This window comes from Prinia subflava, chromosome 2, assembly GCF_021018805.1.
Source record: "Prinia subflava isolate CZ2003 ecotype Zambia chromosome 2, Cam_Psub_1.2, whole genome shotgun sequence".
NCBI classification, from domain to species: domain Eukaryota; kingdom Metazoa; phylum Chordata; class Aves; order Passeriformes; family Cisticolidae; genus Prinia; species Prinia subflava.
In genome coordinates this window covers 5,044,173-5,070,322 of record NC_086248.1, presented here as the reverse complement: position 1 = coordinate 5,070,322, position 26,150 = coordinate 5,044,173, and the positions used below count along the sequence as shown (strand labels likewise).

The 26,150-nt window shown below is 38.1% G+C and overlaps 1 protein-coding gene across 4 annotated transcripts in view; it reads left to right on the top strand.

Annotated features, from left to right (window-relative positions):
• Positions 1 to 26,150, top strand: part of SUPT3H (SPT3 homolog, SAGA and STAGA complex component) — a 256,330-nt gene that overhangs the window by 176,199 nt on the left and 53,981 nt on the right. For all 4 annotated transcript variants that reach the window (XM_063423657.1, XM_063423677.1, XM_063423687.1 and 1 more), the window contains exon 7: positions 24,121 to 24,196. In XM_063423657.1, coding sequence (XP_063279727.1) covers positions 24,121 to 24,196 — 76 coding nt within the window. The remainder of the gene's footprint in view (positions 1 to 24,120; positions 24,197 to 26,150) is intronic.

The following is a 26,150-nucleotide window of genomic DNA, read 5'->3' as shown; positions in this document are numbered from 1 at the left end:
AACCCCTTACTTATTTATTTATGCAAAGTGTTGTGTTTTGCATAAAGGCAGGCAAATCCTTTGAGCTTGTACACACAGAAGTAGATAACATTCTTCTGAATGAATGGGTTACGTGCATGGGTTAACTTGGCACTCTCTTCTGTTCTTCCAGAATAGTATTTTTCTGGTCTGGTAACTACACAAGTTAATAAAAGTATGAAGTTTTCTATTGTAGACAATGGCAAATCTGAATCTGTGTTTGTCTGTCAAGGAATGTGTCTGTAATTAAATATTTTCCTTTCATCTGACTGTATGTTTTGGTCACTAGATGGTAATTCATGAACTATAGTGTGTGCATTATATGTAAAAAGTAATTCTTCTCTCTATTGCTTGACTTCATTACATTTTGTAAACTCCTAATCTGTTTCCATGGTAAAAAAAAAAAAAAAAAGAAAAAGAAAATCGAGATCTTATTTTAGAATACACTCATGAATTATATACAGGTATGAAACCAGTACTATCTATTTGCTTTCTTATTAGTCTCTAAAACTAATGAGTTTTAGAGACTAAACATGAAAGACTGTTTGAAACATGCTACTCAAAACGTTTAATGTATTTTTGCTTTGTTTTCTTTGGGATTTTGTTGTCACTTTGAGGTGGGTGGAAAGGAATCAAAGACAGTAGGAAATGTGATCCATTCCTAAAGGAAGAGTTGTTAGTGGATGGGCTAATCTCCTGTATCACATTTTCTTTCTTCAGTAGCTTGTTTAATCCAGACTAAATTCTGTAGGAAATCCAATAGACAATTGAACAGGGTTTTTTAAGGAATTAGTGTACTTAAATCATGAACTGCAATCTAAGGGCAGTGTTCCTTTTAGGTATCAATTACCTCAGAAATGTGTGGTTATCTTGGTTTGGACGACTGTAAATGATTTCAGTTCCACTTTGCCTTGGGCCAAAATCATGCTAAGCTGTCCAGAGTAGATGATAAACATATATTTCTGATGTCATTATGGGCTAAACAGGATATGATTGTTTAGCGGTATGGTTTCAGTTATGATACAAAATGCAAATATTGTTTATACTCATTTCTTTTAAAGCATTTCATAAAATTAGAGCTAAGCCTTTATGTTATTGCCTGCAGTGCTGTGAGGTCCATTCCATATCTGCTCCACAGAGGAGTCAGGAAAGCTCTGAGCCACTTTGGGACATTATCAAAGGAGAACGAACAATTCTACACTTCTTTGACTGAAATACATGCACCAGCAATGTCATATTAAAAGCAAAGGACACTCATCTAGGATTGTCTGTAGAATTTACTGATGTATCCCATGGTTTTAATTGGAAGCAAAAGGACTGTCTCTGGAACAGTAATACCAGCAATGTGCAAAGGGACATTGATCCAAGGTGGAATGCTCTTAAAATACAGGGCAGAAATAAAGAACAAATTTCACACTACTTTGTCATAACACATGATTATCATATCAATATATTGTGATGACTTTTTATAAAAATTGCAATAATAGCGTTAAGTAGAGACAAACCAGCCAACTGTATTGGCAAAATCAAAACAAAATAAAAACTGTAATAGCACCTCCGTCTCAATTCCTAACAGTTACTGTCCTGCTCTCCTGAGACAGCACTAAAGCTCCAGTGAAATGCAGGTCCTCAGAGTAAGAACATGTATAGACGGAAAAAGTGATTCTCATTCCTGGATGGAACTGAACTGTGCATGGGAAGGAGAGGTGGATCATAGAACTGGTGTTTATAATGTGTGCCAATCTCTTGAGAATAGCACCTGTGATGGCAGTCTACCCACACTCCTTTTTTGTTGCACAGGGTGGGCTGTGGAATAGCAAGAGCTGGTGGTGCTTGGGAATTCAACTTCCTTCCTTTGCCTGTTGTATGACAGAATCCACAGTAACTGACACCTTACAAGAGGATGGCAGTTTCCTCTGTCTCTTAAAAATCAATTAGAGAGGAGAGGTGGTATTCCTGTGGGTCATGGCTATTCATTTAAAGTCTTTGAATTTTTCCTTATTTTGCAGTTTGAGTAGACTTGGAGCTTTGGGTGCTTGTGTCCTTATGTTGCTCCTCTGAACCTCAGGTTTCTGACCATAGTTAAACCAGCTGCAGGTTTGGCTATGATTTTGCAAATGGTAACTTCAGTTCTGCTTCTTTTTTTCTGTGAGAACCACTATCACATTCTCCATGTCATGTCATGAAATCAAGTGTAGCTATTTAAAAATTTCAGTCAATGTCACTGCAAAGCTGACGCCTCTCTCATTCTGTAAATACCCATTTTTTACCATTTTTAATAGCTTTAATGCTCCCTCCCCCCCAAGAAAAAGTCTTCCCATCAGAAATCTGGACTGACACACAAAAGAATTCATAGAGCATCACACTGTGAGTGCTCTGTTTCACTTCTGTTCCCATAGGATTAGAAAAACACCATTCATCTGTCACTCTGACTGCTAGTTTAGGGATATATTTCCAACACTCACATGTTACATGGCAATAATTCAGTTGCAGTAGCTACCATAATGCTTTCATAGTACATTGCAAGTTTGAATAAACAGTGGAGGGAAAATAACTTCCCTAGAAGAATAGACTACCTTAAAGCAGGCTTGAAGCCAACAAAATGGTAAAAAATTAAGTTAAATCCCCACTTTCTGATTCTTTTGCAGGGAGGTTGGAACTAGATGATCTTTAAGGTTCCTTCCAACACAAACTCTCCTGTGATTTTATGATTCTATGATTTAAGGTCTGTTGTCCTATGAATTGCATTAGATATTTAAAAACTACAGATACCTATTTTTGTTCTAGGAGGTTCATTGTGGATGTCATTTTTTTAGTGCTGCTCATCAGTATTCTTGTCGTAGTGGGAAATCTCTAAAGCTCATAGCAATGCTGTGGGCTTTGTGCAAATGATGGGAGATTGCATTAAAGTGTAGGCAGAATATGTCGTTCTTTACATTTTTTTAATTACTCCTGTTTAATTTTGTCTTTGTTGAGACCCAGTTAATTTGTATTTGCACAAAGACCCCTGAACACTCCAAACTACATCTTGAGGTACAAGGAGTTGTGCTCTGGAAGTTCACTCTGTTTCAGTCTTAGAAATATGGTAGACTTGGACTATGTTATTAAACTAGACAGTGACCAAGAAGATTCCTTCCTGCTGGAGGAGTCATCATCATCAGCTCTGAGTGATCACACTTTGACCTGAGCCAGGTCTCGTTGTCCCAAACAATGTCCGACTCTGGGGCCCTCAACACAGGAAAACAAGGATGTGTTAGAGCAGGTCCAGAGGAGACCATGAAGATGCTCAGAGGGCTGGAGCACCTTTTCTATGGAGCCAGACTGGGAAGGCTGGGAGTGTCCAGCCTAGAGAAGACTCCAGGGAGACCTTAGAGCCCCTTCAAGAACCTGAAGGGGTTCAGGACTGCTAGAGAGGGACTTTGGGAGTGCTAGGACAAGAGGGAATGGCTTTAAGCTAAAGAAAGATTGATTTTGATTAAGCATAAGGAAGAAGCTTTTTACGATGAGAGTGGTGAGGCACTGGCATAGGTTGCCCAGAAACTTTCATTGTGAGGTTGGCTGGGGTTCTGAGCAACCTGATGTGGTGGAAAATATTTCTGTCCACTGCAGGGCAGAGGGACTAGGTGCTCTTTAAAGGCCCCTTCCAACCCAAAACATTCTATGACTGTAAACTCCTGGGAGGCAGCAGAGGCCAGGAGCTCTCCCCACCACATGGTTTGGATGTGGCCACTCTCCTAGGAGAGCATTAGCATGGACAGAGGTTGCTCTGTGGTGATTGCCCTCTGACACACGTACACTGGCCAAAATTATGCCAGTGTAAGTGCTGGGGAGGGAGGGTCACTACTCTTTGGGGACTATCTGTTCTGCAGGGTATATAAGTAACATACCAAAATTTGATTTAAAGCTCATATGGAAAGTAGAGACAACACACACTTAATAGAAACTGCATGCTGGAAGTTTTCTTTACTAAGCATCGATTCTAAGTGCATGTCTCTTTTGCCCACTAATTTTGATAACATACCTATTTTTCTTGTCAAAGAATTATTTTTGACTTCCTTGCTGATATCAGATTCTTGTTGTCAGAATCTATATTTTGGGACAGAATCCTTGGGTTTAGATGAGTGCTGGCTTCTGTTATCTCAAAATATTGTGCCCAAATCCAATAAGTTATTAATTTTTAGAATCACAGTTTATTAACCTTAAACCTTCTTTGATTTTAACAGCTACACCTTAGGAAAGAAGGCATCCTGGGGTAAGATTTGATAGTGTAATCCCTGTGGGGTTTTTGTGCTGTTCTTTACCAAACATTGTCAAATATGGGCAAAGGGATGCAGTGGCAGAACAGAAGGACGAGTCATACCACTAAATCCCTTATATCTTACATTCCTTATAGACTAAATAATTGCAGCCCTAAATGCAAACCAGTACCTCATCTGTGAGTCCTGGCCAAGTAAGAGTAGAAAAGGATTTATAGTGGCCAAATAATGTACTCAAAGATGGGTGGGAAAGTTCCTGCCCAAGGACATGAGAGTCCTGGTGCAGTGGTGCAAACAAGACCAGGATCTCATTTTCCCACTCCCTTTACCTGCTTTGAGAGTTCAGTTCATCGTTGGCAGAAGTTGGGCTGAATTTCAGTTAGTGGTTTGAATTTCACTCACCTGCCTAAAAGTTTAAACAGCCCAGAAACTTAGGCTGACTTCTCAGCCTGTACTCTTAGAAATGAGAGGGAAGCAATCCAGGGGGAAGTTCATTTCTTAGATCATAGGGAAAATATTTATTTATTATTATTAATTTTTTTTATTCCTAGAAACATCGAAGTTACATTTAAGTGTAGTTCATCAGATGTTAAGAAAAGTACTTCCAGTGCCTCTGGGGTGATTTTCTTTGGAGACTCAGGATCCGTGTGTGCTTTAGGGCCTTGGTGATACAAAAAAACCCTATAAATGATGATATGAAATAGATTCTAGGGTCGCACCAGCTCCCTATATACTCTCTCCTGCTTTTCTTTTACACAGATGCCAAGATTAAAAAGAACTTAGATGAAACATCAATCAAAAACCCCCTTTATTCTCTAGGCAATGAGGTTCTTTTTCAAGAACCTTTCTTTTTCACTGCAAAATGGAAGTTAGGAATGCAAATATAGAAGGAATTAATTCCACTGCATCAGTCCATCCAGTGTTTCCAGATGAGTGCAAAGCACAACTGGTAGCAGCTCAACTCTGTGTTTGCTGTCTTGGCATCAAAGTATCTGTAAGCATTATTTGGTATAAAAATAAGCCTAGTGGTATTAATGGTTTCTCTGATTACACATTGCTTGGGAATGTTTGGGATAGTGGGAAAATGCTGTTTCTCTTGGGCAGTGGTTAAATTGGTTAAAAGTAAACAGCAAATAAACAGAAACAGTTTTTCATTATTATCTATATGGCTGTAAATGTGTCATTCTCTTTGGAATGGGAAAAAGCCCTTGAGTGGAAAAGATTTCTTGTTACAGCCAGAATCAATAGACTTTTTACGCTACTAAATCTAACATTATTGGCTCTTTCTCACATTGGGGTTGCTTGCTATGGTTACATAGAGAGGCCTGTTTGTTTGGGTCGTAGGTTGTGGGGTTTTTGAGCATTTTAGTGAATATTGCTCATACTGCAAATCTAAGCAGCTTTGCTGGAAGGGCAAGGTGCTATTTGCTTTTCTGCCTTTTAGGTCTTTGAGTATTTTTTTGCCACTGTTTGCTTTCTCTGAAGAAGGGGAAGATTCCGGGCTGTTGTATTTTTGACAACCTAATGTGTCTCAAATTTTGGAAGGAAACTTTATATATATATTATTTATATCTATGATTAAATGTGGACACACATGCTCATAAACAGTATTTCCATGGAGCATTTGATTACGAGCCAAATACTAACAAAACAAGGAGCCAAAGACTAAGAAAACATTCTCCTTCTGAGTGTATTTTAACATGTGTTTAACATGTTTGTTGCTTAGCTCTACTAATCACCCTGGATTGGTACTCACAACAGAGTTATTTTTTATGTAAACTTTGGAGAACTGGGAAGAAGGATTGATGCTGAAGTCTGACAAAGGTCCCATTGGTAGAAGGTTATTGGCACTCCTGTCGTAAGTTAAAGTAATTAAATCTGTGCTAATAGCGATTTGTATTTTTGAGGTTCTTTAGAGGTGCAGTAATGCAAATCTTGTCTGAAACACAGGATGTAACTCAGATACTTCGGGGTGGAAGTTATTTTTTCAGACCTTTGAACCTTTATGTATAGCTCCTGAAAAATGACCGAGAATCCTTTTCTTTCTAACTGGAATTTGCCCTCCAACAGCAGACTGGACAAGCCGTGTGTCATCAGAGCCTCTCCAGCCAGTCTGCAGCACACAGACAACATAGAGGAGCATTGGAAGTAGTTTTCAGGCTGCACTCCAGCTAAGTATAGCCAAAATGATCTCAGATCTATTGAACTGCACCACTTAAAGGGGGGAAGAAATCAATAGAAGGTTATTGAATACAAAGATGTTGCATTTGTTTAAAGAAGTGCTTGAGCCACAGATCACTGGGTGCTGTATGACTGTTGAGGAAAATAATTACCATAAGCTTGTCTTGTAGTTGTACTGATCATGCCTCACTCCTGTTGGAACCTGGGCAAAACAGAGATTTGTTCTTCTCTCCTTTTGTATGTTTAGTTCTTCTTTTTCTGCTTTTATTTTTGCTTTGGCATTTTGGGTTTTTTGTTGTTGTTGTTATTTTTCCAACTGACCACAGGATTAGCCAAGACGAGTGCAATTTTTCTCCTCAGAAATAAAGAGCTCAGTTTCCTGGTTCCTGGGCTAAGTTGTCCATAGTATTTGATTCCATTCACATAGGTGTTTGTGAACTTTGTATTTGATTGAAGTCAGAGAGGATTTTGTGAACCTTTGCCGCAGGCATTTAAGCAAAAAGTTGAGAATCACTTGATTCTCTCAATAGTCTCTGTCTCCACATTGTCATCTTCCTTTGAGTAAATTCGAGACTAAAATCCAGCATTTTGCAAGATTTGGTTACCTATTACCCAGTTACTGAGTTCAAATGTTGTCATTGTTTGTTCACATTTGCAAAGCCACGAGGGGCCAAACCTTCCCACTACATTCACACTCAGGTTCAGATATCGTGAGGAAAGTCAAAGGATCTGTTGCTAAGGTCATTAAGGTGATCCAGTAATAAACACATTTCCTAGGGAATAAGAAATATCACCATTTTTTGTTTCAAATCTCATTCTGATAGGACTTGTAACTACAAGCTGCACTTGTAACCTGAGAGAATATCCCTAAGACAGGACCCTATGGCAGATTTTTTGATAGGGGTGTGATTTTAGTAGTGAGAGTAAGAATAAGAACCCAAGTTCAATGAAGAATACAAGGTATGCAGATTAATGTGATTTTACTTTCATCAGTTTTCCGTATTAATAAACGGGAAGGAACTGAAGTGAGCACAGGACATTTCAGAACCAGACTAGTTGTCTCCTCTTGCACTGCATTTTCTTGAAGCATAAACTGACAGAATGGAGATTAAGATTAGACATGAGGAAGAAAATTCTTTACTGTGAGGGTGGTGAGACACTGGCACAAGCCGCCCAGAGAAGTTGTCCCTATCCCTGGAAGTGTCCAAGGCCAGGTTGGACAGGGCTGTGAGCAGCCTGGGATAGTGAAAGGTGTCCCTGCCCATAGCAAGAGATTGGAACCACATGACCTTTAAGGTCCCTTTCAATCCAAACTATTCTGTGATTGTGTGATTCTCTTTATGCATTAAACTCAGACGTGATTAGCTGCTGGATCTTATAAACTAAATAAAAGCAGTAATTCATTACATGGAAAATAAATACTGAGTCACGATCCAGAGCAGTCAAATGTGTGGAAGGCAGGCCTGGCATTCACAAGGACCTTGTTGACAGGCTGGAGAAATAGGCTGACACGAAGGTCAGCAATAGTAAATGTGGATGCTGTAACCCCATGTAAGGGTACAGCTTGTGGGGCAGCCACATGCTGGGCTGTGTCAGCAGAGGTTACCAGCAGGTCAAGAGAAACAATGATTCCCCGTGATCTGGCACTTTTGAGACCACATCTGGAATCCGTGGCCTATTTTGTGCTCCCAAGTACAAGAAGGACTTTGAAATACTGAAGCAGAGGGTCACCAAGAAATACTGGGGGTACATATGATGAAAGACTGGGAGGCAAAATCTTACTCAGCCTGAAAAAGAAGAGACAAAAGGAAAATTCCATTGCTGTTTTCAACTAATGACAGGAGGAGGTGGAGCCACACCCTGCTTGGATGTGCATGGTGAAGAACAGAATTTGAACTGATACCTAATAGGAGAAAAACAGTTCTGATCAAAGATTGGAACTTACTGGCCAGAGAGGATGAGGGGGTGTCCATCTTTGGAGAGATCTCAAATTTGGCTGGTCAAGGTACTGAACCACTTGATCTAACTGGGCCTTTTTTGAGCAAACTGAAGATCTCTGAAAGTCCCAAAACTTTCCTGAATTAAATTATTCTACCTTCCTGTGATCCTGCACTGAAGTTTCCCATTTCAGATATTAAAATGGCAGGTGGGGTAGAAATAGAAGTGCTTTTATAAAGCAAATAGATGATGAACCATCTCAGATTTCTAAAAACTGTGTAAAAATCTAGGTAGCATATAATTGGACTTTCCAACTTCTGCACTTTCTGTAATCTATAGCTGCTGGTATTTCCTGGAATAGATGTTTTATGTACATAAGGAACAGGGATTTCTGTCTTTCATTTTGTCTCGGTTGCTGTGGTTTATTTTATCTGTAATGTTGCTTGCTGTATTCTTCTGTAAGAATATGATCTGGCTGCTGCGCAAAATTGCACTTGGGGAGAGCTTCACACATCTGCTGCAGCAAAGGCACCAGGAGCAGCAACATTAAAGTGTCCTAAGTGTCTGTTGAAATGGTAAAATACAGTTAAACTCTGTATGTTACAAAATGGGAGTTGCATCCATTCCCAAGGACCCACAATGTTCCTACAGAACAGCACGGGTAATATGCTGCCATAGTTTATTCACTCGACCCAAGGCACCATGATTCCATTTGGATCTTTAGCCCCTCAAACTTTAAACTTTGTCTCCTCTATTCTTTCTCTCTGCTGTCCCATCATTGTAAAAATTGAGGATACCTAGTCAGGTATACGCTGTCATTAAATGATTCAGAAAAGGTTCTTTTAATTTGAATAATCAGGAAAAACAGTAGCAGTTCTCATTTTCAAGTAGTTACCTTACATAAAGTCCTCATGGAGTGCATATGCAGAGTGTATTCTTACAAACATTCTTGTAATCAGCCTTTGTGCCTTTTAATAATCCGTGATTTGCATTAAAGTAACTTAAAAACATGACAAAAATTATACTTTGCTCCTACTTTGGCTTGACAAAATACATCTACAACTAGAGCTAACTTTTCATGGTGGACAAGACCATAATACTGTCACTAGCAAAAACACTGGTTTTGGATAGAGAAGAAATTGTAGATAATATTTCATGTGAATTCAGTAAGATCTTGGTCAAGTAGGGGTCTACAGTTGAATGTGTTTATGTTTTCAGAGGCAGGTCTTTTAACTTTTATGGTTTTATGGTTTATGTGTTCAGAGGTAGGTCTTCTAACTATTTTATGCAGGTAGTGACAGGGTTTGGGATTTTTTTTTTGGCATAAGGAAGAGCCCAGGATCTTCTTTGGTGTCTGTATTGTATGTGCTGCACTCCTGGTGTGCTATAAAACAGGTCTACAAAAGCAGTGGCAAGAAAGCAATGCAAAGTGGTCATAAAAAAAATACACTGATGCATGTATTTTATTCTCAGATAATTCCCTAACATCTTTTGCACGCTCTGCTTTTGAGTGGCACATGTGAGGGGCAGGGACAGGGACTCCGTGGTAGCAGCGTTTAAGTGCTGTTGAAACTTTGCCTCCGGCACTTCGGAAGCAATCATTAAATTTGGGTTTCCATTTGATCAAACAAAAGAAGGACGGGTAGTCTCTGTCAGGGGGCTGGATTTTATTTCTCAAGGCTAACAGCCATTTCCAGGACTTTGTCAGACCTACTGAGAGTTTTTTCTCCCATTGTCAGCTGGTATTATTTAAAATCAGTTCATCCACTTGTGTGGGATCCATATCCTATATCATACAGCGACTCTGACAAGAAGATGCTTTTACTGGGGGTGTTATTCAAAGCACTGTTGATTTTCTCAGGCTGCAGACATCTGCAGAAAAAGCTTGTAGAACATCCAGCATCTGGTATCGAGCCCTCGCTCCTTACACAGACCATATCAAACAGTCTGGAAATGGAACATGTTCCCTTACATCCGCTTGGAAATAATTTTTTTTTGTGTTTATTGTAGATGTATTAGCTGTCAGCTCGTATCATCAGCTAATTATTTTATATCTGAAAATTGTAATGGCATCCTCAGATGTACCAAAGTCAGGCAGATTTCCAGCTACTAATCACACTCTTCTTAAAAGGGGAGTTAACTCTCAACATACCTCAAGGCTGGAGATCTGATTTCTGGTTCCAGAATTTAGAGGAATGCATTGGTGAGGTGGCACTTGTGCCTTGCCACCCGTGGTATCCTGAGCTGCATTTTTAAAAAAAGAGACAAAAAATGCTGCAGAGACATTGGCATCTTTGAGAAATGCTAAATTTGACTCAAAAAATGTCAGAAAAATTCAGAAACCCTGAGAAATTCAAGATGCCACCAATGAAGAGTAATTTTTCTCCAGGATGTGTGATGCCATGAGAGTCTATAGCAACTTCTAACAGCACAGTCAAGTAATTGATGCCAGACTGTAGCAGTTCGTGTTGCTACACTAATTCTAAATACACTTCAACCTTCCAAGCTGTGCCTCAGAATCTTGTTATTAAAGATGCTGTTCTTTGCATCCCAGTGATAAATTGTTAATTGTAATATTTGGAACTGAAAACATTTGTTCCATTTTTCTGAGTAGAGCCATGTTAATTATTAATTTTTTATAGAACTTTGATTCACTTTGGAACCTCTCCACCTCCCTAAAACTCCCTAATCCTCCATTTCAGTCAGCCTAGACCTCCAGGAAAAATCTAAATAGATGTGAGAAATCCCTAGAAATGAGACCAGCTTTTGACATTGCAAAAACAAAGTAATTTTCATTTTCATTTTCACATTAAATTTACAAAGGTTTCAGTGACCAGCAATAGGAATATCAATCTTAACCATGGCATATATTTAATATTTATATAGCTGATTCTGAACAGCAATTAAAGCCGAGGTTTTTTTTTTCAGGAGGAACTCTTTCAAAGTTCTTGAATTCAAATCTTTCTACCTTTTAAAAACCAACTGTAGCATAAAAGTAGAACCAAAAAAAAAAAAAGAAGAGAATAATTCTTTCTATATGGTATCTTTCTCCCCTTCTGGAATTGACTAAATATTTTTCATGCTGAATTGAAAGGTGCTAACTCCTTTGGAAGGGATTCTTTTCACTGTAAGCAATTTTAAGATTGTGTGCAGGGAATTGTGTCCTGATGTTTATGTCTGTAACAGACTGATTGAATGAATATTATATTCAAGAACCATTATTAAAGCAGCATAAAAAATTGTGTATCAGACACTACAAATTAGGAAGACAGAAACTAAAATTCCCCAAATTTGCCTTTTTTTAATATATGACAGTCTGAATTCACTTTATGTCACTTTTAATTGATAATTAGGAATAAAACAGTGACTTTTCTCCTATGATGGGGCTCAGAGGAGCTATGCTGATTTAGAAAAACTGCAAATCCCAGCAGTTGGCTTCATAGTTCATAATTAAATTTACAAATCAGGTCTCATTTAAATGAGTTATTTTAAAGTAATTTAAATTTATGTAATTCTACAGTGTGCAATTATACTGAAGATTGATGTTGTTACTTTGAGTTATTATAATATTATTCAGGCAATTTAGAAATGTTTTAAGATATTTTCTCATTTTGCATATGTCTCCAAATGAGGTAAAATCAGGCAAAGCTTTTTCTTAATTCATGGAAGCACAGATAAAATAAATAAAAGGAATAGAATAAATTGTAGAATCATAAATAAATATTTTTAAATGCTTCTAGTAAATCAGAATATTCTATCTGAAAATTCATAATTACTTATAGTTGTGATACACTGGTAAAAGTTATTTTTGTGGGTATGTGCAGCTGATATGAATTCAGATTTAGAAAAAGGAAAGTCCAGTATCTGTATATTTAGACAGTACCTCAAAATCCTTACTCCAGGAACTAAAACTAGCACGCCAAAGCCAGCTCTGTTTATTAATTAGTGCTACATTATCGAGTGTAGTTGAGAATTTCAGAGGTCATTGGCATTCAGGTACTTTCTGAGGGATGTCAAGATCTGTCTTCACTGAATCAAGTCTCTTTGCAAAGTAAAGGATGTTTAAAATAATCACACACATCTATGGAACAGTAGAAGTCTGCTGTAGGGTTTAGCTGAGGTGGTGTTAACATTAGCTCATTACATCAATATTTGTAAGATTCAGATTCTCCAGGGTTGTTCCTTTGGAAAGCTGCATATATTCATTATCAGCTTAAGCCATCAGCACAAGAACTGCCTTTGTCTTGGAAATATAAATAAAGACTTGTCAGTGGAAGATGAGGACTCTTTCCCACCTTACGAGTGAAGGGAGGGTGTAACAAAGGCTGCAGAAGGCTGAAATTTCAGCTGAAAATATTACTTTCATGGCATGTCCGATACTAAAAGACCTTAAAATATTTCATTAAAATGTTACTTCTAATGTGTTGGTTTAAATTCTATATTACTTAAGCAAATATTTAAATATTATATTAGTTTTTCTGCATACTTGACATGAATATAATTCTACCTTCCTGCCAAGTATGTCAAAACCCAAATTCACTTCCATTTGCCAGGGTAAATGTTTATTTTGTTTTCCCACATAATGTGCTCTTTAAAGTGTCACCAGGATACCAAATCTGATGGCTTTTTAATAGAGACACGGTGGGGGTTTTTTGCTTTCATTAGGAAACAGGATAAACTATCAGTAAAGCTAATGGTAATGAACCCATATACAGTAGATGCTCTTTGCTCTCCTTCCCCTCATCTCAGCCCTTAAAAAGAAATCCCATCAAAACTATTGTCATGGTATCTCATTTTTTATAATTTTATAAATGCATGAAGGGTCTATAGTAGGAAGTGGAGCTGGGGGTGCAGAGCAAGACACCAGGATATGCAGAACCATTTCCTATGTCAAAAGTGAGTGGGGATGACTCGATGAGGCTCCCCAAAACAAGTTTTTGGTTTGTTTTGTTGTGAAATGGGTGAGATTATTTAAGAGATAATTCATGGGGAGGTCACTATTAAAAAACTGCATTGCTTCTTTACTGTTTATGTTACAGAATGTCAGCCTAAGCTTGAGCAGTTTTTCACCAGTGAGTGAGTTTCATTTTGACTTTCATCCTCTAATCTTTACCAAACTAACAAGAACTCTGTTCATAAATCAAAATCTTGATTTTTCTGCTTTAAGTGATACATCAGTAAAGTTTCATTGGAAAGCTTCAGTTCTGCTTCTGATGCAAAATTAATGCAACTGGTTTTAGTATTGCTGTGAAAGATTTATGCATTTCAAATTTTTTTTTCCTATTTTTTTCCAAAGAAGGGAATGGGCATGTTTAATAAGAGAACTCCTTTAGTGGCCTTGGATGGTGAGGATTGTTTTGAATTAATGACAGCATATGTTTCCTTCGTTTTATGTAAACACTTAATAATTTTGTGGTATATTTATCAATGGGCTTGGTATAAGGGACTAAGTAAGTAGATTGTTCCAAATTAGTCGAACTAGCTGATGGTTTAAATTAGCTTAATTCCAAATGCTAAATCATGTTGTTAAACCCCAGAATCTTCATGTTTTCCTTTTCCTCGCTAACGTTAGAAAGAGAAAAGAGAAAGTAGGATGAAAAAAAGAAGCATTTGACAATTAAACAAATTGCCTTTGGCAGTTTGATTCTTTCTCCTGTCTATAGTGGAGATAATTCTCACAAAGCTACTGTGAAGACAAATTTGTATTTAAAGAAATTGAGAAACAATAATGAATAACAGCATAGAATTTTTTGCATAGTTAAATAAATAAAAATATTAAATATTTCAATTAACTTTTGACGAAAGAAATACTCACATTGGGCCAAGTTCTGTTCTCAGTGGAGTCCCAATTAAAAGCAAAAAGAGCATAATGCTTTTGTTCAAAGCTTGTCACTTCAGACAGCAATTTTTAGTGTCTCCTTTCCTTACTCTTCATCCCTGGCACATTGTGAGGTTTGATTGTGTTTTTTTTCTCCCCCAGCCCGTGCAAGCTGGGAATACACAGTTGTGGTGCATCATGGCATCACCACACACAAGCTTTGCACTACCTTATGATCAATGCATGTAAAATGTAATCTATGAAATGAGCCTTAGTTATTATTAATTCAGCCTTCATTTGCACTCAGACATGCTTGGATGTCAAATTAGTAGCAGAACTCAGGTAGGGGTTCTGAATTTTGAGTCTGGTTCTCTTTCAGGTCAGGAAGTCTGGGCTGTGCAAAAGGCTGTTCAAAGAGCAGCCAATTTCAGCCAGTAGAGCTGAAACATCTCTCTGTTATAAATTGCTTTGAGAAATCATAGAATCACAGAATAGTTTGGGTTGGAAGGGATCTTAGAGATCTTCCATTTCCAACCCCCTGCCATGACAGGGACAGCTTCCACTATTCCAGCCTGCTTCAAGCGCTGTCCAAGCTGGCCTTGGACACCTCCAGGGACAGGGCAGCCACAGCTTCTCTGGGCAACCTGTGCCAGGGCCTCACCACTCTCACAGGGAGGAATTCCATCCTAATATCCCCCATCTAACCCTGTACTCTGGCAGTGGGAAGCCATTCTCCCTTGTCCTGTCCCTCAATCCCGTGTCCCAAGTCCCTCTCCAGCTCTCTTGGAGCCCCTTTAGGCACTGGAGCAGGCTCTAGGGTCTCCCTGGAGCCTTCTCTTCTCCAGGCTGGACACCCCCAGCTCTCCCAGCCTGGCCCCACAGGAAAGCTGCTCCAGCCCTCTGAGCATCTCCATGTCCTCCTCTGGAACCGTTCTAGCAAGTCCACATCCTCCTTTTATTGGGAACAGGCACATCTCAGGCAATTCCTTCTGGTCACTGCTTTTCTAAGGGAAGCATTTCTTCTTTAGCTCAGTGTATGACTCACTTTTTCCCTGAATTTCATGACGTGATTTTTATCTGGAGTTCCATGTCTTGCAATTATCAAATTAGAAAGGCTTTTCCAAAAGACTAAAGCCCCAGCCACAGAATTAGAGTCAGTGGTGTAAATACCACAAGCTGAGAAATGTCTGTATGCTTCTGGTGTTAAGGAAGCAATACATTTTTCAGTACCACTCTGTATTGTTCTCTGGTTACAGCAGACTCTACCAGACAAAATAAATCTGACTAATTTTGCATTATCCAGTAATATGCCAAGGAGAGAACATATATGAGTATTTAGTACCATGTATATTAGTTTTAATTAATTAATTTTAATGTTTTGCTTTCAGACATTCATGAATACACTTACACAATTTCATCATAAAAGTTGATAGATTTGGACTTGTCATGGGAAATGGCTGAGCTAAGCTGTTTTATTTGTGTATTCTAGGTGCAACGTTAAACTGGGGGAGGTGTTTGTAGGGTGGCACCCTACAGCTAATATTAATTGAATTAATATTAATTGATATTAATTGAAGCTTTGCAGGGGACACTACAGAATCAGGACTACACCTCTAGGTTATAAGACACAATTTTGGCTTAACAAGTGGATTGCTCTACTGCATACCAAATTACTTATAAATATAGCAAAAAATTTGTGTCTTTAATTTGTGCATGTATGTTCTGCCATTATTTTGGAAATTAGTCCTTTTTAAATTTTTTTTTTCAAGACGCAACCTAACTAAAAGAACCCGAAACATTCATTATAAACTTTTTTCATTCTCAGACTGAAAGAACTCCACCTGCCAAACATGCCTGCAGGGATATGCCTGTATCATTATATTGCTTGTGAACCTCCTGCACAGAATGGTAATTATTCTTGTGCAAGATGAGAAAAGAAAGAGGCAAGTACTGTGGGAATTGGCTGTTCAACTGGGAATGAATGCAAGACAAGTCCGTTTTATTAAGAGCAAGGGAAAAGACAGAATTATAATTATTAATAATAAGAGGATTCAAAAGAACATGTATTTTTCATATGGTCTGAAACTTACTCTGCTTTCTACCAGTCAAAACTTTCCTTAACCTTCTTATGATCCTCTTTTTAAAGTGAAGTTTCAGGAGGGCATGTGATAGTCTCTGTCAACAGATCTGATTAACAGAGTTAATGTAATGTCCTTACAGGACATTAATGTGATGTCCTTACAGGACAATGAATTTCATCACAAATGTTTCTTACTAGTATGTACCTTGGGTTGAGTTCCTTTTCAACATAAAGAGTGTAAGAAAAATTATCTTAAAGATTCCCTTTCATTTATCATGTAACATTACCAAAACTCTCAAAAGTCTTTTTAGAACTATGTATTGATGGTTGCTATAAACAGGGCAGAGTTCTGCCATGCACTTTTTTTTTTTTTAATTAGGTTTATTCTTTTATTTACATTTACCAGTTAAAGCTAGTGAGAGAGGGCTGGTCCACAGCTGTTCCCAAACTTCCCGACTGCTCAGTTTACAAACTTCACTGAATGTGTTTCTTAACAAGTTGTGGCTCTGAAGTAAGTAATTCTGGCCATGTTGTAACTGGGTGAATAGATAGAATATTGAATATTAGAGTATTGGGAGTTGAGTTTCACTTAAACTGAGAATGTCCAGGATTGATTGCCAATAACTTTGGGCTGAAACAACCCCCTTCACCTCCTGCCATTCCATTTGGATCAGTAGGATCGGGACTGGATCTCCCAACTCTCTCCCACACCCAGGATGGTGAGGAAGTGTGTGAGGTGTGTTGTGTCTATTTTGCCCCATAAACAGCTTTGGGGCAAAAGCCACTTCTTGAGTTTCTGGCCACAAGTCCAAAGACTGTGTCAGTTAAAAGAAATATTTAAAAAATAGAGTGTGATGGCTGATTTTGACTGCCACAAAGAAAAAATGTAAAGCTCAAGATGCAGAAGAGGCTGCTTTGCTGTGTGTCTCGCACGCCTTGCAGTGATCCCTGTTTTGGTGACTGAAAGATTTACTGGTGAGATGCTAAAGCTGTTTATATGAACCTCATTCATGAATGGATACAGAGTCAGGGTAAGTTTCCAGAGGAATGCTATCCTGAAGATATAAAGGTATCCTCATAGTAACATGGTATGTAAAGTTTTTGATGTAGAGCCAGATGGAAACCACAGGAAAGTGCTACAATGTCCTCAACCAGAAAAGTGAGGGAAGTCAGTAGTCCTGATATATTGACATATCAATATATCCTACATAGCTTTTTTCATTTGGTAGCGTAGTTTTCCAAAATTATTTTATGGTTTTGGAAAGCACTGATAGAAGATAGCCATAAATTTAACACATAGTTTTACAAAATTCATGATGATGCTTATTATAGAAGAAAAAAATATTTTCCTGTAGAAATCAAAGGTAATGAAATGGAAATGTTTCGTTTCCAGGTTCCTGCCCCGACATTTCAGACTAGCAGTAATAAATTTAGACAAGGAATTTGGATATGATATGGAACTGATTCAAATAAATAGAGTATGTGTAGATTTTGCATATGTTCAAGGGCAAAGTACTACAGGGGCAGTGAGTCCCTATCAGGAGGTCAGTTTTATTTACTCCTTAAGCAATGAGATCATGGCTGCTGGGAATTAATCTGTTCATTTTGTTATTGTCTGTGCAATTTCATTTGCTTGCTTTCTTCATAATTCCCTGGAAATTTTTTACATAATCTTAAATAGTCCTGCTATCTCCCTTCCCCCTAGTTATCTGCACGTACTTTGCCAGATTACATGTGTCATAGTTCCAAAGAGATGAAGGGAGTTAACTTTCTGCTGGGCACAAAGCTGCCTTTGTTTATTCTTGAATTGCTTGGGGATCAGAGCAGGAACTGAATTTACTGAGTCATTCTTTACCCTTGTCCCTTGTTTGGCCCTGAAATGGAAATTGTTGCCTGTTGGTGCTGGTAGTGTTCACGCCTCACTCATCAGAGGAGGATTCATTTGGCTTTCTGAGGATTCCTGAGCTGTGCAGAGCAGCCCTAATCCAGCATCCCTCGGGCTCCATTGCTGATGGCCACAGCTGATGAACTTCAGACAAATCCATGAAAGTCATTCATTTGACATTTTAAACACTGAGTTCAGGATGAAGTTGCTCACTGGAAGTATCTAATGTCTTTTTTACAGTCGAAGGACTTTAGATTACTAATTATGTCTTCAGTTCTTCAAGTGAATTCCATCTTTTGTCTCTGGACAGAAATTCTATAATGAAGATTATATATTTGAAAGTATATTTCAATTAATATTTAATATTTAATAATTCACCCTTTTTCATATCATTCACGGTTGTAGATCCTTAAAATCTCTGTAACAGTTGAGCTTTTTAGGGTTTTAAGGTCTTAAACTCTGTTTATTGCAGGGAATGATGCTAATAATACTGTGGAGAAAAAAGCAAAACTATTTTTACTGTGAAAATACATTAAAATTGAGATCAGCTTGGTCTACCAGAAAAAGACCTCATGTTTTCTTCTAATATTGGGAATGTTGTTCTGAGCACATGAGCACTCAAAGCCTTTATCAAATCAAAGGCCCTAAGTTTGCTATGCAGATTTGTTTGGCTTAATGACTGCTGCAGAATGTGTGGTGTGTTCTGTAAGAGGTGGGTGAAAAAAACCCTGGATGTGTGTACTTTATAGGCAAATCAAGTATTATATTACAAAACCTATTGATCTTTCCCCAAGTGACATTTTTATCTTCTCTGTAAAACTCTGAATAAGCTTAGACTTTGAAAATGCTTACTCTTAGTCCCTCTTTTTTTTCCCTTTGGTTACAAATTCAAGGCATTCTCAGAACAGTAAATACCTCTTTCCTCTATGTAACAGAAGCCTTCAGATAGTGATACTCCTCAGATAATGTCAAAATTCAGAAGACTGAAAATGTATTTTCAGTATATTTTGTAAATAATTCAGTACTGAGCTACCTTTGCTTGATTTCTCAGGGTTCTTTTTTAATCTAGGTACTTTTTTAACAGAATCACAGAATGGTTTGGGTGGGAAGAGGCCTTAAAATATCATCTCATTCTAAATCCCTGCCATGGACAGGGACCTCTTCCAGTATCCCCAGTTGCTCAGCCTGGCCTTGGACACTTTCAGGGATGGGGCAGCCACAGCTTCTCTGGGCAGCCTGTGCCAGGGCCTCACCACCCTCACAGGGAGGAATTCCATCCTCATATCCCATCTAACCCTTCACTCTGGCAGTGGGAAGCCATTCCCTGTGTCCTGTTTCTCAATCCCTTGTCCCAAGGCCCTCTCCAGCTCTCTTGGAGCCCCTTTAGACACTGGAAGGGGCTTTAAGGTCTCCCTGGAGCCTTTTCTTCTCCAGGCTGGACACCCCCAGCTCTCCCAGCCTGGCCCCACAGGAAAGGTGCTCCAGCCCTTGGAGCATCTTCATTGCCCTACGACCGCCCTACAGTTCGAACCTTGACCACCCTGCAGTTTTTGCCCTCTCACCCCAGAGCTGTCAGGCACAGCACACAGTGCCCTGTTATTCTCTAGTCTAAATAAAAAATAAATTATTTAGCATTCTGTTCTGGCAGTATCAGCCCCGGCAGGGCAGCTTTGGTTTTCCCTGGGGTAGCCACCTGGCTCCTTTGAAACCCAATGAGAGTTCTTGAGCAGAGGGAAGTCAGGGAGTCACGCCACAAGATGAATTTGTGAGGGTTTGGGCAGCCAGCGCCTTCATCCCAACATTATTGCCAAGCACAGGGGTGTCCAGCCGTGCCACATACGTTTTTCAAATGTTCCAGCTTAGCAGCTCCTCGGCACATTTCCTCCAAACACAGAGCAGTCGGTGAGCAAGTTAATGTTTGGCCTCCTGCCTTCTTCCTCCCACACAAAGAGCTTTGTATGTCAAGTGTGAAAGCTTCAAAATGGAGTAAAAATAAGATTATTTTTCATCCTGGATGGTAGTGACAACGTGCAACTCTTTACCTTTTTTCTTTCCCTTTTTAGTTCTTTATGCTGAAAGAAAGATATAATGCACCACATTTTTGGAAGACTAAGCAGACATTTACTGTGCCAGGTCCTATCTACTGCATCCTTCAGCATGTTCCAAGGAAAGCATGCAAAGTATTTTAACTCTGCTGTACAGCACATAACTCAGCTTCTTAACTGCTTAGAGTGACTAGTACTACTAGAGAGGGAGTAAAAACTATCTGGTTTTAATTCTTTTGATAAACCAGTTTAGCAGTGTCATTGCTGCCATTTGTTGTGTCTGCTTTCAAGCTGAGGTTGCTTCAAGGTGGAGTTCGTTAGAGGTTTCACTATTCCTTCATGTCAGAAAGATTCCCAGCAAACTGGCATTTATTCTGATGAAAGAGGACTTCAGTCCTGTTGAAGTGACTTGCTTCTCCTTCCAACAACAAAATTTGGAAAATTTAACTTGTATAAATTTGAAGTTGTTTCTTAATTTAAATATCCTGTGTAACTTCTTGTTTTTAAAAAAAATACTTGAGAGGGAAAAAAACCCCACAAAACTGTGAAAAAAGATAAGTAGGTATCCTTTAGACCTAGAGAAAAATTATTTTAACAAATTTTCTGTGACATACCCAACACTGGATCCCATTTTCTTTAAACCCTTTTGGCCTGGAGTCATGCTATGTTCACAGTAATATCCTCACTCTTTTTTTTCCCTTTTTATCCTATGTCACTGATTCATTTTGAGTTTATAAAATATATCTTAGGAATGCAAAGGTAAGGGAACATTACATTTTTTCAAAGCAGGGATCATACAGGAGAAAAAAATACTGCTTGTGATCTTGAGAAGTGAAGAGGAAAAAGAAATTGTGTTTGGGTTGGTGTTTCCTTAAAGATGACCCAGCTGTGCCATACATCTGTTAATTTCTGCTGCATTTGATGGTTATTTATAGACTATTCTAAAGCTGGGAGGACTGAAGGAATGTCTGTCCTTTTCCTTCAAACTGTGAGGTTCATGCCATCATGTGAGGGTTCTTCTGTTAAAGTGAATTAGGAAAAAAAGTGAAGTCCAGTTATTTATGACAAACACTGTTTTATTTGGTGGCAGTTTAGAGCATCACACTGGAATCCACCTTCAAAAAATAATTATTTTAAAGAGAGAATTGAGGGAAGAAAAGAATTCTATTTCACATATATGTAAGTAATTCTGCTAAATAAAAATATTTGTACAGAGAGAAAGCAATCGAAAGTATTTATTTAGTATATAAGAACAATGTTAAATCCAGCATTTAGATTACTGTAGACAACTCACAGAGAGAAATTAGGTCCTTATTGGGAAAATCCATCAGCAGCACCTTTCTTTTAATAAACCTTTGAGATTTTTCAACTTGTAATAGTTTTAATGAAACCTGTAGCCTTTGACAGTCTGCATTTTCAGAGCTTTGTGGTCTATTTGATGAGAGTAGCCATTGCTAAATCATTTAATTTAACATAACTGCTTTTGGGATTAATCTGGTTTTGCAGTTTCCATATTACATTATGGGATGCCTGTGAAAGTTAAAGGCTGTATCTTTGTCAAATTTCTACATGTTTCTACATGTTTTTTTTATCATCTCAGGTAGGACTTTGAAGAATAATTTCTCACATTACCATGTCATATTATTTTGTTTCTCCATGCTTTCCTTGTTGTTTCAGGGGTTTTAAATCCCTGGGAGGGCTGGATGTGAAGGGTAGTAGCCAATGACTTAACATATTGGTGGCAACAGGAAAAAAAAAGGATTACAGAATTCAAACCACATTACAAAAAAATACAGCTTTTAAAATTATTTGAAGAAGATATCTCTTTAATATGTAATTTAATATGTAATTTTTAATATGTAAAAAAATTTAACCCCAAATTAGAGGGTTTTATAAAGCATAAAGTAAAATTTATTGAGGAATTCTAGGACTGTTGTTTCTAGGCTGTATTATGTGAGTAGTGTCCTGTGTTATGGAGTAGTTCAGATTAGATTATCTCTGTGATGCCTTCTGTTTTCAAAAGTATAGCTGAATTAATTCAGGGGCAAAGTTGAGTTCTGTAATGGGTTGAAATTACAGCATGGATTGTGAAAATTATTTTTAAAGGAATACAAACTCAATCTAGACTTAACATCTTGTTGGAATGGATTAACTGAAAATTTTTGCTAATATGAAATGTCAGCTCCTCAAAATATAGTCAGGTTGCCAGAGCCATGCATAGGAGAACTGGAAAATGCCTGAGTAGAGCAGTTTCTACCGTGGTGACTGAGGGTCCAAATACAGTTTAAATGATTGCCTGGGTAGAGAAGAAAAGAAAGGACTATCCAGGTGTATTCCTGGTCAGCTTGTGGTTTAGTTTGCAGCTCAATTGAACATATTGACTGTGAAACAGATTTCATAAGTGAAGGCTTGGATGGTTGTAGGACCTAAAAGGCAGAGAGTAGAGGAAGAAATTGTAAATTTGAAGTGCTAATTTTATTAATTGCTTTTCCCCCTGATTTGAGAGCTGATAAAGCCAAATGCAGGTTGTGTAGCATGAAGACATATATATACACACTTACCAATAGCCCTATAGTCTTTTATTTAATCAGACTGAAGAACCCTGCAGTTTTGATTTCATCAGATGTAAAGTTGTTCCGGGCATCAGAGCGAAATTCATGTCTATGTGTGTGGTTTTTCCCTTGTTTTTGTCCTTGGTGTGACCTGTACTTTTCATTCTTTGTGGATGGTTTCTGGAGCTTCATGAGCTCACTGCACAAACACAGTCTCGATGCCATCAGCCCCTCCTGACACCCCTTTGTATCTGTAGTGATAGTTCAGGTGTGATGATTTATTCATTGAATTAGTTTGGAAGACATTTATTTTCCTTCCCTTGTTTAAAACAATGTTCTTGATTGAGAGATTGGGCTAAACGTCTGCTTCTGACAGGGCCAATCCTTTTTAATCTAACTAGTGCTTCATGCCTCTGATACCTGAAGGGTTTAGTCTCTTGTGGAGACCAGATCTTTACCCTGTGAAAATCACCCCTGCTCTGTTCAAGTAACCAGAACTCAAGCACCTGCTCAGACCTAGCCATGGACTTCAGTGCTGCTTCAACCATGATTCAATTACAGCATCCTCTATATGTGGAGGGGGGAGTGTGCACAGAGTTTGTGGTTTTGTAATTTGACTCCAAGATTCATTCTTTTGGTTGGCACTAGGCTCCATGTGAAATACATTCTTTAATGCAGCAGTGAATTTTTGAAGATTTTTTTTTCTCCCACAAGCTCTAATTCAATCTAATTTCCTTTCTTTTCCTGAAGTGTTCAGAAGTATAAAAATCCAAGCATAAATTAAGAGTGAAAAATAAAAAAAGAAATCAGACAAATGTACCATTTATTTATTATTGTGTATTGAGTATGGGAAGGGACACTTCAATGCCCCTCTCTGTCTGGCACATCAATGTGATGGAATTTATTAATTTCACAATTTAGAAGCACACAGGTTCAGTTCTGCTCAGTGCTAAATGTGTTGGCCTCAGTCCAAAAGAACATTTTATTTTTCTGGTCATCTGTAAACACACAGGCAGAATACTCATGTGCTTCAGTTTAAACGTGCACCTCGGTCAGGGCAGCAGTGCTCAGCACCTCTCTCCTCTCAGCCCTCACCACTGGGCTGGGTGAGCAGTGTGCAGGCAGGTCCTGAAAATAGGAATTGACACGCTCCTCTGGGAAATTTAACTCACAAGACTAATAACCCATCTGTGGTTTATATTTCTGCATCTTGACTTGTTCAATGCACGTTTAATTTGGGAGGGTTGCCTCAAGGTTGTGGCGAGGGCACTTTGGTGCTATAATTTCTGTTGTGGAATGCAGTTTTGTTGGAATAAGGTACATCATGTACTTTTACTCTTTTGACAGAGAGCAGAAAGACAAACACGAAGCATGGACTCGGTCCAGTATGCAGAATTCTGTGAAAGTCGGCAGTTGAGTTTTTGTAAGTATTATAATGGCTGCACTATATTATGATGTTTGATTATTATTTCATTTAATAGAGAGCACACCAGAACCTCAGGTTTTTTGAAAGTACTTTTGTTTCATCCACAGTAATAAAACTTTCTATTCTTTGTCTGTGTAACTCCTGGGAACAGTTAATTTAGCACAGTTTCAGGCCGTTGGGCAGAGTATTTTATTTGAATATCCCAAGCTTTCTATGTGCCTAAATACTGAGCTGGTGGGGAGCACTGCAAAGATAGAACTGGTGAGGAGTTAATGGATTAAAACCACACATGCCCTAAGCCTGTCATGGTGGTGCTAAAGTGGGCACATTAGCAAAGTTTCATGGCTGCAGGTTTTTCAGAATGCCTCTAAAATTAGAGAAGAGCAGCAAGTTTTGCCTTTTATTTCCTGATCTGCAGAGACACAAAGAACTTACTAAAGAGCCCTTTCTATTTTAAGCTGTAAGCTCCTGCTGTGGAATTTATTCACCATTAGCCAAGTTCATCAGTATAGGCCATTCCAACACTAATAACATGATGACAGAATTAGGGCTTTACTAGCACTGAAAACCAACTTACTAGAAGTACTTGTGGGCCACGACTATAATGAGCTGTAAATTAATGGGCTTGATCATGTAGCAAAACATCATTACAGAAGCGGTTAAGTGATGACTAAGGTTTTAGGTCAAATGTCAGAGAAAGGGAGGTGGAGGAGCCAGTAAAAATCATGACAAAACAGCACATGATCCTACAACAGAGACTTGAGCACAGTGGTGTCTTTAAAGAAGGGACCTTATCTCGTTCTTCCTTCTAAATTCAAAGAGTGACTCATTTATGACAAATAAACGACACATTTGAGATACTGTTCTCCATCAGCAAATGTCAGCAAATGTAGGAAAACATGTTTTGTAAGCACTTCTTTTTCTAATTCAATATGTTTTTTACGTTTAGTTATAATTTGGCATCACACATCTGTGAGCCATTAGATAAATGATACTTCAGATTAGGGTGACTTCAGGAAATTAGAGGTTTGTGATAAAGTCATTTTTAAAACCCCAAAATTGCCATCTGGAGACAGATCAAATAAAAATCTTAAATTTGCAAAATAAAATAGAATGTTGCTGAGCAAGAGATTGTGATCTATAAAAATATCTCAGTGCTATTTTCACAGTGTTTTTAAATGACCATGTCTATATGGTTCTTTTTCACTGACATTTAATGTCATTAAAGAATAACAGAATTACGGTGGTTAGAAAATAGTACCAAGAGAGACTTGGGCACAAATTCAATTGCACAAAATGAGCTCAATTAGACAGAATGTATTAAAGGCCATGCAGAAAATTTGTCCAAAGCCTTCTTTTACTTATTTATTTCAGTAAAAATTGATTGTGTTACTATGTTTAACAAAGTGTATTACTGGAATATAAACCCCTAAAAACTGTGTCACAAGAGAATAAACCTGGAAGGGACCTCAATAAACCTGTTCTAAATATATATATTAATAATCACAGCTTCAGCTATGTCTGCACTTTTCAAGACAGGCAAAAGAAAAAGTCCCTCAAAGGATGAAGTACTAGAGAGTTACAAACTTAAATTCTAGGGAAAATTTTGTGATCATTTTTTCACCTTCACACTTTTCATGTTTCTTTCTTCTTTTTGTTTGTTTCTTTTCTTTCTTTAGTGATACAGTGCAGCCTTCCATTACCTCCTGAATAAAAATAGCCATTATTTTGACCTTTTTGCTGTTTAACCTGACTTACCTGTAGCTTTTTAGTCCTGATTGAAAACTCTTTTTGAAAGAGTTGTTTCTACTTCCTTCAGATGATTTTTCTTGTATTTTCTTCATTTTGGTTGCCCTGTATCACCAACAGCTCTCATCAGATCTCTGTCTCAATAGCTCCTTTATGTCCACAAATTTCTATGATCATCTTATCCACCACTGACCTGAATAAG